The sequence below is a fragment of the Moschus berezovskii genome, chromosome 26, assembly GCF_049115385.1.
Source record: "Moschus berezovskii isolate FMDL1 chromosome 26, NW_MosBer_1.0, whole genome shotgun sequence".
NCBI lineage: Eukaryota > Metazoa > Chordata > Mammalia > Artiodactyla > Moschidae > Moschus > Moschus berezovskii.
Window position 1 is genome coordinate 42,438,459 of NC_142485.1, and position 16,495 is coordinate 42,454,953.

General features: G+C 41.9%; 1 protein-coding gene across 1 annotated transcript in view; it reads left to right on the forward strand.

The window, feature by feature from the left end:
• Positions 1-16,495, forward strand: part of CSMD1 (CUB and Sushi multiple domains 1) — a 1,848,896-nt gene that overhangs the window by 1,459,802 nt on the left and 372,599 nt on the right. Inside the window, exons 20-22 of the mRNA XM_088832674.1 lie at positions 9,314-9,430; positions 10,582-10,797; positions 15,146-15,334. Coding sequence (XP_088688800.1) covers positions 9,314-9,430; positions 10,582-10,797; positions 15,146-15,334 — 522 coding nt within the window. The remainder of the gene's footprint in view (positions 1-9,313; positions 9,431-10,581; positions 10,798-15,145; positions 15,335-16,495) is intronic.

Here is a 16,495-nt window from a genome sequence, read left to right on the forward strand (position 1 = left end):
TAAGTTTAATTAGATCCCACTTGTTTTTTTTTGCTTTTATTTCCATTACTATAGGAGGTGAATCATATAGGATCTTGCTTTGGTTTATGTCATCAAGTGTTCTGCCTATGTTTTTCTCTGAGAGTTTTATAGTTTCTGGTCTTACATTTAGGTCTTCAGTCCATTTTATTTTTGTGTATGGATTTAAGAAATGTTCTAATTTCATTATTTTACATATAGCTGTGTAGTTTTCCCAGCACCACTTATTGAAGAACACACAGATTTCTCAGAGGACAGATAAAGTGGTTTGGGATTCCCATCTTTTTAAGAATTTTCCACAATTTGTTGTGATCCACACAATCAAAGGCTTTAAGCACAGTCAGTGAAGCAGTTTATCTATTAAGAAATTTCACTTTTTAATTCTTGGAAAACTTTCTAAAGAAATCTAGATACAATAAATGAAAAACATTGACATTTCACTATATACAAATTAAAAGTACCATTAATTAATTTTTATTTTAAAAATTAATTTACTTATTTTAATTGGAGGCTAATTACTTCACAATATTGCTGTGGTTTTTGCCATACATTGACATGAACCAGCCATGGGTGTATATGTGTCCCCATCCTGAATCCCCGCCCACCTCCCGCCCCATATCATCCCGCAGCACTATCCCAGCGCAGTGGCTTTGAGTGCCCTGTTTCATGCGTCAAAAAGTTCCATTACAATTTCTATTTATTTATTTTTGTTTTTAGACTTTTGGATAGCAGCCATTCTGACTGGCGTGAAATGGTACCTCATTGTGGTTTTGATTTGCATTTCTCTGATTATGAGTGATACTGAGCATCTTTTCATGTGCTTGTTAGCCATCTGTATGTCTTCTTTGGAGAAATATCTGTTTAGTTCTTTGGCCTATTTTTTGATTGGGTCATTTATTTTTCTGGAATTGAGCTGCAGGAGTTGCTTGTATATTTTTGAGATTAATCCTTTATCAGTTGCTTCATTTGCTATTATTTTCTCCCATTCTGAAGGCTGTCTTTTCACCTTGCTTATAGTTTCCTTTGCTGTGCAGAAGCTTTTAATTTTAATTAGGTCCCATTTGTTTATTTTTGCTTTTATTTCCAGTATTCTGGGAGGTGGGTCATGGAGGATCCTGCTGTGGTTTATGTCGGAGAGTGTTTCGCCTATGTTCTCCTCTAGGAGTTTTATAGTTTCTGGTCTTACATTTAGATCTGTAATCCATTTTGAGTTTATTTTTGTGTACGGTGTTAGGGAGTGTTCTAGTTTCATTCTTTTACAAGTGGTTGACCAGTTTTCCCAACACCACTTGTTAAAGAAATTGTCTTTTCTCCATTGAATATTCTTGCCTCCCTTGTCAAAGATAAGGTGTCCATAGGTATGTGGATTTATCTCTGGGCTTTCTATTTTGTTCCATTGATCTATATTTCTATTTTGTTTTATTGATCTATATTTCTTTATGCCAGTACCATACTGTCTTGATGACTGTGGCTTTGTAGTAGAGCCTGAAGTCCGGCAGGTTAATTCCCCCAGTTCCATTCTTCTTTCTCAAGATTGCTTTGGCTATTTGAGGTTTTTTGTATTTCCATACAAAATATGAAATTATTAAAAGGAATCCAAATTGGAAAAAGGTAAAGCTCTCACTGTTTGCAGATGACATGATCCTCTACACAGAAAACCCTAAAGACGCTACGAGAAAATTACTAGAGCTAATGCCTTGAGAACCCCATGAACAGTATCAAAGGGCAAAATGATAGGATACTGAATGAGGAATTCCCCAGGTCGGTAGGTTACTGGAGATCAGTGGAGAAATAACTCTAGAAGGAATGAAGGGATGGAGCAAAAGCAAAACCAATACCCAGTTGTGGATGTGACTGGTGATAGAAGCAAGGTCCAGTACTGTAAAGAGAAATATTGCATAGGAACCTGGAATGTTAGGTCCATGAATCAAGGCAAATTGGAAGTGGTCAAACAGGAGATGGCAAGAGTGAACATAGACATTCTAGGAATCAGTGAACTAAAATGGACTGGAATGGGTGTATTTAACTCAGATGACCATTATATTTACTACTGTGGGCAGGAATCTCTTAGAAGAAATGGAGTAGCCATCATGGTCAACAAAAGAGTCCAAAATGCAGTACTTGGATGCAATCTTAAAAATGACAGAATGATTTCTGTTCGTTTCCAAGGCAAACCATTCAATATTACAGTAATCCAGGCCTATACCCCAACCAGTAATGCTGAAGAAGCCGAAGTAGAACAGTTCTATGAAGACCTACAAGACCTTTTAGAACGAACACCCAAAAAAGATGTCCTTCTCATTATAGGGGACTGGAATGCAAAAATATGAAGTCAAGAAACACCTGGAGTAACAGGAAAATTTGGCCTTGGAGCATGGAATGAAGCAGGGCAAAGGCTAATAGAGTTTTGCCAAGAGAACGCACTGGTCATAGCAAACACCCTCTTCCAACAACACAAGAGAAGACTCTACACATGGACATCACCAGATGGTCAACACAGAAATCAGATTGATTATATTCTTTGCAACCAAAGATGGAGAAGCTCTATACAGTCAGCAAAAAACAAGACCAGGAGCTGACTGTGGCTCAGATCATGAACTCTTCATTGCCAAATTCAGACTGAAATTGAAGAAAGTAGGGAAAACCACTAGACCATTCAGATATGACCTAAATCAAATCCCTTATGATTATACAGTGGAAGTGAGAAATAGATTGAAGGGACTAGATTTGATAGATAGAGTGCCTGATGAACTCTGGACGGAGGTTCGTGACATTGTACAGGAGACAGGGACCAAGAACATCCCCATGGAAAAGAAATGCAAAAAAGCAAAATGGCTGCCTGAGGAGGCCTTACAAATAGCTGTGAAAAGAAGAGAAGCGAAAAGCAAAGGAGAAAAGGAAAGATATAAGCATCTGAATGCAGAGTTCCAAAGAATAGCAAGGAGAGATAAGAAAGCCTTCCTCAGTGATCAATGCAAAGAAATCGAGGAAAACAACAGAATAGGAAAAACAAGAGATCTCTTCAAGAAAATTAGAGATTCCAAGGGAACATTTCATGCAAAGATGGACTCAATAAAGGACAGAAGTGGTATGGACCTAACGAAGCAGAAGACATTAAGAAGAGGTGACAAGAATACACAGAAGAACTGTATAAAAAAGATCTTCACGACCATGATAGTCACGATAACATGATCACTGACCTAGAGCCAGACATCTTGGAATGTGAAGTCAAGTGGGCCTTAGAAAGCATCATTACGAACAAAGCTAGTGGAGGTGATGGAATTCCAATTAAGCTATTTCAAATCCTGAAAGATGATGCTGTGAAAGTGCTGCACTCAATATGTCAGCAAATTTGGAAAACTCAGCAGTGGCCATAGGACTGGAAGAGGTCAGTCTTCATTCCAATCCCAAAGAAAGGCAATGCTCAAACTACCGCACAATTGCACTCATCTCACACGCTAGTAAAGTCATGCTCAAAATTATCCAAGCCAGGCTTCAGCAACAAAGGTCTGTCTAGTCAAGGCTATGGTTTTTCCCGTGGTCATGTATGGATGTGAGAGTTGGACTGTGAAGAAAGCTGATCGCCAAAGAATTGATGCTTTTGAACTGTGGTGCTGGAGAAGACTCTTGAGAGTCCCTTGGACTGCAAGGAGATCCAACCAGTCCATTCTGAAGGAGATCGGTCCTGGGTGTTCATTGGAAGGACTGATGCTCAAGCTGAAACTCCATTATTTTGGCCACCTCATGCGACCAGTTGACTCACTGGAAAAGACTCTGATGCTGGGAGGGATTGGGGGTGGGAGGAGAAGAGGACGACAGAGAATGAGATGGCTCGATGGCATCACCAACTCGATGGACATGAGTTTGAGTGAACTCCGGGAGTTGGTGATGGACAGGGAGGCCTGGCATGCTGTGATTCATGGGGTCACAGAGAGTTGGACACGATTGAGCAACTGGACTGAACTGGCCTGTCACCGAGCACACTGTTAACCCTGGTGGACTGACTGTCTGTTTGCCTCTGTCCTTTCTTCACTCACTCTGTGTTCATTTTCATGACCTCATGGCCGTCACCCGCCCTGCTGTACTCTCATCACCTCACCTGCCTTGAGAACCAGTTGCGATTCCTGTTCTCAGAATAAATCATGCTTGGCTATCTTTTTATTAATTTATCTGCCTTGCCCACCTGAAAGTAAACTGGAAAAACAGGGACTGGTCTGTCTGATTCATAGGAACATCCCAGGTTTTAGTCTTTTTATCTTTATCTGCTTTCACAGTGCTGATGATCTCATCTTTCTACCCCTTGGTGAGACCTCTCTCATGGGATCCAGACTTGCATATCCAATTAAAGCTCCAACTATTCTGCATAGATGTCTAATAAGCATTGCACTTGTGTGTCCAAAACTGAACTGGTTTACTTTCAAAACCTGGTTCTCCCCAAGTCTATTTTTCCCACCCAGCCTTATGACCTTATGATCATCCTACAAGCTTCCTTTTCCTTCATGGCACTCACATCCCATTGACAAAGATATCCTATCAGCTCTATCTGTAAAACATCCTGGTTCTGACCACCTTTCACCACATCTCTGCTGATGTTCTGTCCAGGGTCTTACCTGTTTCACTTTCTGCCACCAAACCCCCTCCTCACATAGCAGCCCAGCACCCAAACTGAAAGCCAAGTGGCCCCAAGTCATCCTATGTGCGGGGCCCTTGGGTGGCCCTTCATCACACCAGAGATGGGCCATGGCCTGGATGGGATCTGACCCCACAGACCCAGAGCCCAGGACTCTCTCCCTTCTCTCCCCACCCTCCCCACCAGATTTCTCCCCACCCCAGCAGATGTTTATTTTCTTGGGCTCCAAAATCACTGTGGAGGTTGACTGTAGCAATGAAATTGAAAGATGATTGCTCCTTGGAAGAAAAGCTGTGATAAATCTAGACAGCATGTTAAAAAGCAGACGCATCACTTTGCCAACGAAGGTCTGTGTGTTTAAGGTTATGGTTTTTCCAGTAGTCATGTATGGGTGTGAGAGTTGGACCCAAAAGAAGACTGAACGTTGAAGAATTGATGCTTTCGAACTGGGGTGCCAGAGAAGACTCTTGAGGGTCCCTTTGGACAGCACGGAGATCAAACCAGTCAACCCTAAAGGAAGTCAACCCTGAATATTCAGCTAAAGCTGAAGCTCCAATACTTTGGCCACCTGATGTGAAGAGCTGACTCACTGGAAAAGACCCTGATGCTGGCAAAGATTGAAGGCAGGAGGAGAAGGGGATGACAGAGGATCAGATGGCTGGATGGCATGACCGACTCAGTGGACATGAGTTTGAGCAAAGTTCAGGAGGTGGTGGAGGACAGGGACGCTTGGCATGCTGCACTCCTTGGGGTCGCAAGGTGTCAGGCACGACTTAGTGAGTAGCCCACTCCCCACCCTGGCATCCCACTCTCGCTCTGGCCTTCGTCCTGGTGGTTTTGTCTTCTGTAAGTTCTTGCCCACATTACCAAGTGCTTCCTTCTTCCGTCTCAAGTCTTTCTTCACAGGCCACCTCCTCAGTCAGGGCACCCTCTGACCACGTTTATTCCACCCCAAGCCTGTTCTTCTTTCTTTCTGCATTTTCTTCCCCGGCATGTGTCATCTGCCAACATTGTATGTAATCAGTCTTTCATATTTTATTCTTTTGTCTTCAGCTGGAATGCGCACTCTGCCAGAGCACAGATTTTTCTGTATTTTGCTCATAAATAGCGGGTGCTTAGTAATTCTATTTTTTTTAATAAATTAATGTTAAATGCTATGTTAATGTTACCTTTTTCATAATAAAATGTGTCAATGTAACTTTAAGATGTGAAAACTTTAGCCTCTTAAAATATTCTAGAACTCTTTTCAAAATTTTCTATTTTGCTGGCTTTTACCTAGCTCTCAGTTTGCATATTCAAAGAAATTATCTGTTTCCTTAAAATAACATGCTGAGTGAGCATGATGAGAAATATCACTTTTTCTACAAATGAGCTCATTCTTTTCTGAGTGTTATTTATGGAACAGCTTTTACATGATTCAGGACACTGATGTGACAGTGGACTCTTTAACAGCACTGGGGTCAAGGGTCCAGAGACTGGCTCAGGGCTGTACCTGGTCCCTTGCCCTTCCCCCCAGCTCCCCTGTGCCAGTTTGATTCCTTGTTGGTTCAGCTCTTGCATTCTCAGGAAACCTTGATAGGACTTAAGATAGAAAAGAAAAGATAAACATCCACTCTTCAATTGTTTGCAAAATTAAGTTATATAAAGTTTATTCAAATGTTAAATTATTGATATCTTGCTGTTTCTCTTTTTATTCTTTTAAATTTTTATAATTAATTATAAAATTTTAAAAATTTAAATTTAACAAAACATTAAAAATTTTTAATGTTATAATGTTGTGTTGGGTCCTGCCACACAGCAACATAAATCAGCCACGATTATACATATGCCCTGTTCCTCCCTGGCCTCCCCCCGCCCACCCATCCCTCCAGGTTATTGCAGAGTGTCAGATGGGGCTCCCTGTGCAACACAGCAGCTTCTCTCCCGCTGTAAGATGCATCCTACGCCTGATAGTGCACATATGCTGACGCTACTTGCTCCAGTCTCTCTCTCCCTCCCCACTGTGCCCACAAGTCCATTCTCTGCATCTGCGTCTCCATTTCTTCCCTGCAGATAGGTTCATCAATACCATTTTTCTGGATTCCTTATATATATACATGAATATACTATATTTGTTTTTTCTCTTTCTGCCTTACTTCACTCTGTAGATTCATCCACCTCACCAGAGCTGACTCAAATTTTATGGCAGAGTTGTACATACGTACTGCATCTTCTTTACCCATTCATCTGTGATGGACACCTGTGTTATTGTACATAGTGATGCTATGAAGATCTAGTCATAGTATCAACAGCTAATGTCTTGGATATTTAATACATATGGGGCCCTGTAAATTGTGTTCTGTGAAGCCAGTTGTTATAAACAGCTACCCTAAGAGCTGGCTGTTATCTCTGAGTTCAGTTTTGAGATAAGGCAGATGTGCAGGAAGGAGGACAAGCTACTTGCCAAAGACCAGAGTCAGAGACAGGTCTGCATCTGAACTCGTCACTTTCTGGCATCAAGGTCTGAGCACTGGAACCCCCACAGGACACTGATTCCTAAACATGTCGACTTCCTCCCTCAAGTGATTATGTACAACTTTCTTTTCTTTCTTTTGAAAATGAGACTGAGACATATCGAACGAGACGTGTGTTGTCGTAAAGGATTTAAATTCAATGAAGTGCTCCTGGCAGTTCTAGAGGACTGGAATCAGGAAGATACAGAGATGTAGGTAGAGGTGGAGACATTTATAATAAGCTGACTCACATGATTACAGAGGCTGTGAAGCCCTCGGATCTGTGGTCAGTCAGCTGGAGACCCAGGGGCCCCAAGGGTGTGAATTCTAGTCTGGAGGCCAGCGGCGTCAAGACTCAGAAGGAGCTGATGCTTCCGATCAAGACTGAGGATAGGAAGGAAGCTGATGTTCCAGTGTGAAAGCTGCTGGGCAGGATGTGTTCCGTCTTGCTTACAAGACGCTCAGTCTTTTCGACCTCCTCAGGCCTCTGACCTGTTGGAAGAGGCCCACCCCGCACTGGGGAGGGCCACCTGCTCTACTCGGTCGACCTGTTCCAGTGTCACCTCACCCAGGAGCATCCTCACAGATGCACTCAGAATAAAGTCATGTCAAACGGCTGTGCATCCTGTGATGCAGTCGGGCAGACGCATAGACCTCACCATCACAGGACGGCTCCACTTCAGCTGGTATAGCCAACCCTATGGCGTCTTTCCAGGTTTTGGACTACAGTTCAGTTCAGTTCAGTTGCTCAGTCGTGTCCAACTCTCTGCAACCCCATGAATCACAGCATGCCAGGCCTCCCTGTCCATCACCAACTCCCGGAGTTCACCCAAACTCATGTCCACAGAGTCGGTGATGCCATCCAGCCATCTCATTCTCTGTCGTCCCCTTCTCCTCCCATCCCCAATCCCTCCCAGAATCAGAGTCTTTTCCAGTGAGTCAACTCGTCGCATGAGGTGCCCAAAGTATTGGAGTTTCAGCTTTAGCATCAGTCCTTCCAATGAACACCCAGGACCGATCTCCTTTAGAATGGACTGGTTGGATCTCCTTGCAGTCCAAGGGACTCTCTAGAGTCTTCTCCAGCACCACAGTTCAAAAGCACCAATTCTTTGGCGATCAGCTTTCTTCAGAGTCCAACTCTCACATCCATACATGACCACGGGAAAAACCATAGCCTTAACTAGACAGACCTTTGTTGGCAAAGTAATGTCTCTGCTTTTTAATATGCTATCTAGGTTGGTCATAACTTTCCTTCCAAGGAGTAAGCGTCTTTTAATTTCATGGCTGCAATCAGCATCTGCAGTGATTTTGGAGCCCCCCAAAATAAAGTCTGACACTGTTTCCACTGTTTCTCCATCTGTTTCCCATGAAGTGATGGGACCAGATGCCTTGATCTTAGTTTTCTGAATGTTGAGTTTCAAGCCAACTTTTTCACTCTCTTCTTTCAATTTCATCAAGAGGCTTTTTAGTTCCTCTTCACTTTCTGTCATAAGGGTGGTGTCATCTGCATATCTGAGGTTATTGATATTTCTCCCAGCAATCTTGATTCCAGCTTGTGCTTCTTCCAGCCCAGCATTCCTCATGATGTACTCTGCATAGAAGTTAAATAAGCAGGGTGACAATATACAGCCTTGACGTACTCCTTTTCCTATTTGGAGCCAGCCTGTTGTTCCATATCCAGTTCTAACTGTAAATAGCAATATTGCATAGGAACCTGGAATGTTAGGTCCATGAATCAAGGCAAATTGGAAGTGGTCAAACAGGAGATGGCAAGAGTGAGCGTAGACATTCTAGGAATCAGTGAACTAAAATGGACTGGAATGGGTGAATTTAACTCAGATGACCATTATATCTACTAATGTGGGCAGGAATGGAGTTGGCATCATGGTCAACAAAGAGTCCGAAATGCAGTACTTGGATGCAATCTCAAAAATGACAGAATGATCTCTGTTCGTTTCCAAGGCAAACCATTCAATATTGTACTACTTATGTCTTTGTATATGAACTGACACATTGCAGGCAAAATAAAGTTTTGGTTTTGTTTTGTTTTCCATGGAGGTGACCTTTAGTATTCTTTTATTCCTTGTGCAAATTAAATGCCACTTTAAAAGTGTTTTATTGTAGCAATCATTGTGAAACTTTAATACTAAAATGATATTTCTTATTATTTAAGCCCTCTGTGGAGGATACATCCAAGGAAAGAGTGGAACAGTTCTTTCTCCTGGGTTTCCAGATTTTTATCCAAACTCTCTAAACTGTACATGGACCATTGAGGTGTCTCATGGAAAGGGTAAGAATATTACATATTTCAAAAATATGAAATAATTAACTAGATGCAGACATGGGAACAAAAAATATTGATATGTGAGCAAGTAAGAAAACTAATTTTCTCATATATGTTTTGATTACTAACTGATTTTTAATGAGACTCTAGAATAAAAATAATCTTTAAATTATTGGTGCATTCAAGCAAAAGTTGATTCCTTATTTTATTGTCTATTGACCAGATAACTTGAATTTATGCTTGTGAACATAAGCTTGAAAATCAGGTGCAATGCTAAAGAAAAGAGGAATGCATTATACAAAACGTGAATAATGCTTAGTAAAAGGAGATAAAGAATTATGTAACTTCTCATTTCTACTATAAATCTAAGCCCCATTCTTGTACTTGCTGTGTGTTCTAAGCCTGATGAGTATTATTACACATAATGAGTAACTGATTTGTAAAAGAAAAAAAAGAATAAGCAAGTTATAAGTGACCAGGGTTTTATAATCATAAAAATGAAAATTTTTATTAAAAAGATCTCTTCATGGTTAATTATATTCATTATGTATAGGAACTGAGAAATAATACTTTGTGGGTATAGCTACTAGGGGATCATATGCCAGGGCCACATGAAAGTAGGGTTTCACAACTCTCTTCCCTCACTTGTGTAAGTTTCTGTATTAAACCTCCAAGCCTGGTGTTTCTGAAGGACATGTTTAGTATCAATGGGAAAGCGTTCTGGTCCTTGTGTCCACAGTCACAAACGCTTGCCCTGAGGGTCTGTGCACAGTCCATTGAACCCTGCAGCCGAGTTTAGTTATGTATTTATGTCGGAACCTACATCCATAGCTCTCTGTATATCCCTGTGTCTACTCTGTAACTGTAGCTATACCTGTATACACTGAAACATTGGGTTTTGCTGTTTATTCCTTCTTCTCTCTTTTATTCCTAAAGCCACTCTCTTTCTACCCATTCCCTGTACTTTTCTTTCAAACGTCATAATTCAGATTGCATTTTAAGAGTATATTCCCAGAAGGAATTCATTCCCCGGTTTTTGATTCTATCAGTACCCGCGTTACTCCGCTCTCTGCCCTTTCTGTCCCCATCTCTCACTGACTCCACCTCTGACTCTCTGTCTCCCTCTCCCTCTCACCGTCTCCATCTCTGACTCTCAGGAGTGCAGATGATCTTCCACACCTTTCACTTGGAGAGCTCGCACGACTACCTGCTGATCGCCGAGGATGGGAGCTTCTCAGAGCCGGTGGCCCGGCTCACGGGCTCGGTGCTGCCTCACACCATCAAGGCAGGTTTGTTTGGAAACTTCACAGCCCAGCTTCGGTTTATATCCGACTTCTCCATTTCCTATGAGGGCTTCAACATCACATTTTCAGGTATGTTGGGGTCTTATCTTCTCGGGCAGTAACTGTACCATTGTGTGAGCACACGCGCGTGCGTGTGTGTGTTTACAGGCAAATGACTGACCAGTGGGAAGATCTAGTTCGTGTGGAGGAGGAGGTAAGACCAATGGGCAGTTGCTTGCAGCCCCAAGACACTGTTTGCCGAACGTCAGCTGTAAATTCTCATCCCTCCAAATTTGCTAATATCCCTGCCTTCTCAGCCTCTTGTCATCACTGCGACCAGAACCTCTGAGGACACTGTCCTGACTGGGGAACAGCCTCAGAATTCACTGTGGTCTCGTTGTTTTGGGTCCTGCCTTCCAGGAGACCCAGTAGCTGTCCTGAGAGCCACCTTTAGGATGAAGAAAATGTGACCATGCACAATCGAGGATGAGCTTCTTGTTGACCTTAATGCCATCATTAAAGCAACAAAACCGTACTCCAAAATTAGGAAACATTTTCACCTTTATTACAAAACACAGATGACACTTTATGAGAGGTTTATGTAGTTTCAGCCATTGTCTATATGTGTTAGATTGCTAAGAATGGTATTAATATAATTTTACAGGTGAGAAAAACCAGTACAGACAGTTCACTGGTCAAACGTGGGGGATAATTTTAATCACGTAAGCAAACAGTGTTCAACAAGCATCAGGGGCAGATGTCCCACTGGGTCTCAGACACACTCCAGCTGGCAGAGGCAATCACTGCTCTGAGATGACTGACTGGTGTTAACAACTACATAAATTTCCATTTGTGTATCTGATACTTTGGCAAAGAAAGTGGTTTCCCATATCACATTTCATTGCCCAGAGCTAAAGTAGTTTTCATAAGGGGGTCTCAGTCCTGTAATTACAAGTAGTTTCTTCTATTTTTATTGTTCCAGTTAATTCCCTAATAACTTTTGATGCAACTCATCAGATTCTTTGCTAAAATATCTGAATATTTATGTTATCTCCTGTGTTGAGGCTAAAACTCTTTGTAGAAATATTTCCTTGTTCCTCCTTTACATCAAGACAGTTCCAGTCCAGTATCTTACACATAGTAGGAATTAGTTAAGTTGTCAATAAACACTTACTAAATATCACATGATCATTAAAATATATAAAATTAAATACTGTCTTTTTTAGCTTTATTGAAGTATGATTTTCAAATTGAAATATTGTTAAAAAAAAGACTTCTTAGGGATTTTAAGATGCTCTGAATCATTTTATACTCCCTGTAATTATGACCAATTGCCATTTATCTTAATCTGACTTTGTTGATTTTTCCTGTTATTTCACTGAATTAATGGAGCTTTCCAGACAGGCTCAGACTACTTGGTATCTTCGAAATTTGCTGCAATCAATGGTAATCGTGAAATTGGCCACTTTCTATATCAAAGACTTAAATCTTCCTAACACTAATACCTAAATCCGTCTCTCTGTGTGTTCTCCGGGGTGGATCTCAATTAGAATCACTGTGAGACTATCACTCCACTCTCTTCCTCCTTTCATCGTGATCCAAAATGAATTTAAGCAGAATACTCCAAAGACAGAAATCGGCAGTGGTGCCAGTCTGTGGATCTGTGCTGTAGATGTTTCTCAGGAGTCTGTGCAACCTCTATCCGTTCTGCGCCATCTCCTTAGTTCCATCACTCCCCACACACAGCTACAAGTGACACAGCTACAGGGAGGCTTTTGACTCCAGGAGGCAGAGGGCAGGTGTCCGTAAACTCCCTCAACAACAAAGCAAGGGAACAACAGGAATAGCAACACACACTTTCCTGTGTCTTTGTAGCTATTTCGGGCGGTTTTAAAGTATTTTTAAATTTTAAGGCCAAAGAGGCAACACTTTTTGAGCATGTGTAGCAATTCATTTGCAGACAACCCATAGAACACAGTCTATAAGACTTGCACAAGGAGTCAGGTTTGTCTCTACTGTATGACAAATGCACACTCAGACAGTCAAGCTAAGAACAAAATGCCCCGAAGCCGGGCTGTGAATGACTGCCAGTGACACCGACATAGTGGAGTTTATTGTTTCTGCCCAAAGAAGTAACAACTTTATTGTGCAAATGAAGCTTTTGCCCATCTGAGGATTTTTCAGATATTTGTACCAAATCGGTATGCTCCTTATATGGATTTTTTTTTCCTTGTTAGTCTGGTTTGTTTCTGTCCTTTTTAGAAAGTTTATTGAAGTGACTTCTTAGGAGACTCAGTGGGTAAAGAATCTGTCTGCCAATGCAGGAGACACAAGAGACCTGAGTTTGATCCCTGAGTTGTAAAGATCCCCCGGAGGAGGGAATGTCTACGCGTTCCAGTATTCTTGCCTGGAGAATCCCATGGACAGGAGAGCCTGGTGGGTTACTGTCCATGGGGTCACAAAGAGCAGAACACACCTGAGCACACATGCACGCACAGACATTAAAGGATCATTTTCAGTTGTGTCTCCCAGTCAGTGTTCCTGCAGATAATGAAGGGGTATTGGGAGAGAAGAACTCAGTAGTCCAGAATGCTTAGGTCAGGCCGCCCACCTTCCTGATCCATCTGCTCAACCTTGAGCATCCATTTCTGACCATTCTCTGTGTCTACTTACTATTCCAACCTCCCTTCCCCACGCCTCCTATGATTCTGCCTTCTGAATGCCAACTTTCTGTGAGTTCACATAATTTCCTCGTCATTCTCTTCAAAAGATGAGAATCTGGGCCACTCAGTGCCTTTACAGATGTGGTTTCCTCTTCATTCAAAGCCTTTCTTTATCCTTAACCAGGCAAACTCCTCCCTCCAGAGGTCCAGTACTGTCTGTTCTTCTTCCTAGAATGTTTTGGTATGACAAATAAATATTTATTGGGTCGAATTAAATATTACTTTTCCCCTTGTTGGGTCATATTAAAAATAAGTCAAATTAATGATCATATTTCCAGAGTGACCAGAGTAGTTTGAATATGTTAGAGATCCAGAATAGAGTTTTTACCTAAGTGAAAAACAGGACAAAGACAGTGTAGCAAGCGTGGCCCTCGCATGTTGACCAGTAAATTGGGTGAGACAAGGGAAAAATGGGGAAAGAGATTTCTTCTTATGAGGTCAGGACACCAGTGATAAAACTTGTGGGTAATGGGAGTAGAAAACATGGATTTAAATTGAGAAATACTGGGGGCATGATAGTTGAATTTACTATATTTATTGAGAATACAGAATCCACAGCTAAGAGAGCTGGAAATCAGGAAGAGGAGGCAATTTGTTTTCAGAAGAACCAGCACACTTTCCCCCCAGCTTAGGAAAATCTGTCCTTTGTCTCCCCTTCATTGCAATAATGCTCATTCTCTAACTGTTACTTTAACTTCTTTGAAACTCTTTCTATCATTCAAATCCCTGATGGTGGTCACCATTTGATCCTATCTGACTAAGCACTGGGCATTAGACACTGAAGAAAAAGGCAAGAATTAGAAAAATGGTCTGAAAGATGGACCTTGAGACCAATGACACTGCAGATGCAGCTGTACTGTTACAATTGAGGCTTGAAAGAATCAGCACCATGGAATGAGACAGATACACTGGTATTTTGTACATTTAATCCCCAGTGCAGCGAAACACCGGACATTAATCTTTGTTTTCTCATGTTTACTAAATTAGCACCTTCTTCCTGAGTAGTGTGCAGAAATTTCCAGCAGTTTCCAGAACATTTTCTATTGCATTTCAATAAAACATGGCTTAAAATTGAAACATAGGCAGGTTACAGTTTTGCTTTTCCTTGCTGAGGTGTATTTTAGGGGTGGGATTGATTATGATAAATTTTCCACCAGCAAAACCCTATGATGTTGCTTTTAGTTTCTGCTCCTCTGGATCTCATTTATCCAAATCATCTTTAAGAAGAGGACAATAACTGACTTGAGCAATAAGAATTGTCACTAAAATAAGTCCATACTGTTAAAGTGACAGGTCTAAATGGATCAGATTATTATAATGTTATACATCTATTTTAAAAAAAATATTTATTTATTTGCCTGCACTGGGTCTTATCTGCAGCATTCAAACTTTTAGTTGCAGCATGTGAGATCTAATTCCCTGACCAGGGATTGAACCTGGGCACCCTGCTTTGGGAGCACAGCATGTCAGCTACTGGACCACCAGGGACATCCCTACATCTACATTTTTAAATACTATAAATTATTCCATTTGTCATGTGAAAACCTATAGTACAAAGAACAACAATCCATGTGACAGTCACAGCAGAGTCTGGGGAAAAAATTATATGTCTAGTGATTTACTTTTTAAAAATAACAGCAGCTTTGGATTCTTGCTGAGTGATGTTCGAGTGTTTACACAGGTTCCCACGTGTGCTCTGTCCCTTCCTGTCTCAGAGTACGACCTCGAGCCATGCGATGACCCTGGCGTCCCTGCCTTCAGCAGAAGAATTGGCTTTCACTTCGGAGTTGGGGACGCACTGACCTTCTCCTGCTTCCCGGGTTACCGCTTAGAAGGTGCTACCAAGCTCACGTGCCTGGGTGGGGGCCGCCGTGTGTGGAGTGCACCTCTGCCAAGGTGTGTGGGTAGGTGGTCACACGCTTTCATTTCATTCATCCAGGGGGCAGGGCATGGTGCAGTCAGCGCTCAGGGCCCCCCGGGCCAGGGAGGAGTGAGCGCCACCCACCAGGCCGGACAAAGGCCTCTCCACTTCCCAGGGCAGGGGGACAGGACCCCATCTGGGCTGTGGTTACTTCAGTGACAAAGCCAGACCCTTTCAGCTCTAAAACCTCGTGACCGAATGGGGGTGAAACTAAAGCCTGTGTCAAGCATAGTAATGAGGAATGTTTATATATATATATATATATATACATAAACATATATACTGTGTATCTGGGACAAAAGAAAAAGCAAAAGCTAGAAGGCAGGCTGTATTACCACAACCTTTGACAATCCTATTGCTTGAAGGCAGTAAGCCTCTCCTGGTGACAATTTAAAGCGCTGGTTTGGTTGTTTCTTTACACTCTGATTAGAGGATTGTACGTACTGCAAAGTGGGCGTGCTAGCAATTGTAATGCTGGATTATCTTTCTCCCTGTGTTCTCGAAGAATTCAAGCGGTCATTCTGTTCAGCTGTATGAATCTTTATTTAGGTATTTAGAACGAGGCACTGTGCTGAGACTGTGAAATCAGCCTGTTCTGTGGGGTGTATTTGTTGTTAACCTGAGCTGTGCTGCTGTGAGGAGTTCAGCAGAGAATCGATCTGGTGGCTCAGAGTTTAAACACGGAAGCTTGGCTGAACGTCTGGCCAGTCTAGTCATTAGCTCTAGGGACAGTGTCTGCTGCCTGCCCTCTGCAATGCTGCTCAGCATGAGAATGGCTTGTAGTCTGTCCTTTAGAGCTACCAAGCATGGCTAATGTCACAGCATTATGGCATCTGTCTAGTTAGGACCCTCAGACCCCTTAACTGTGAGCTTTCTGAGTTCTTGAGGAGCCCCTGGTACCCTCCATGTGCCTCTTACCAGCTGATATACTAGAGCCTGGTGGGCAAGTTGTGAAACTGAAATTTCATAACCCATAAAAATGCTGAATTGTTAACTTAGTAAATCATACTTTTTCCAAAGCACAGACTCTCTTTAATTATTTAGAAATATTATGTGATTCAAAAGTTAATACTGTCATTTTGTGTTTCAATGTGGCATGGACAGTAGGGTAGTGAGGACTCAATATAAAACAATTAGACAAATG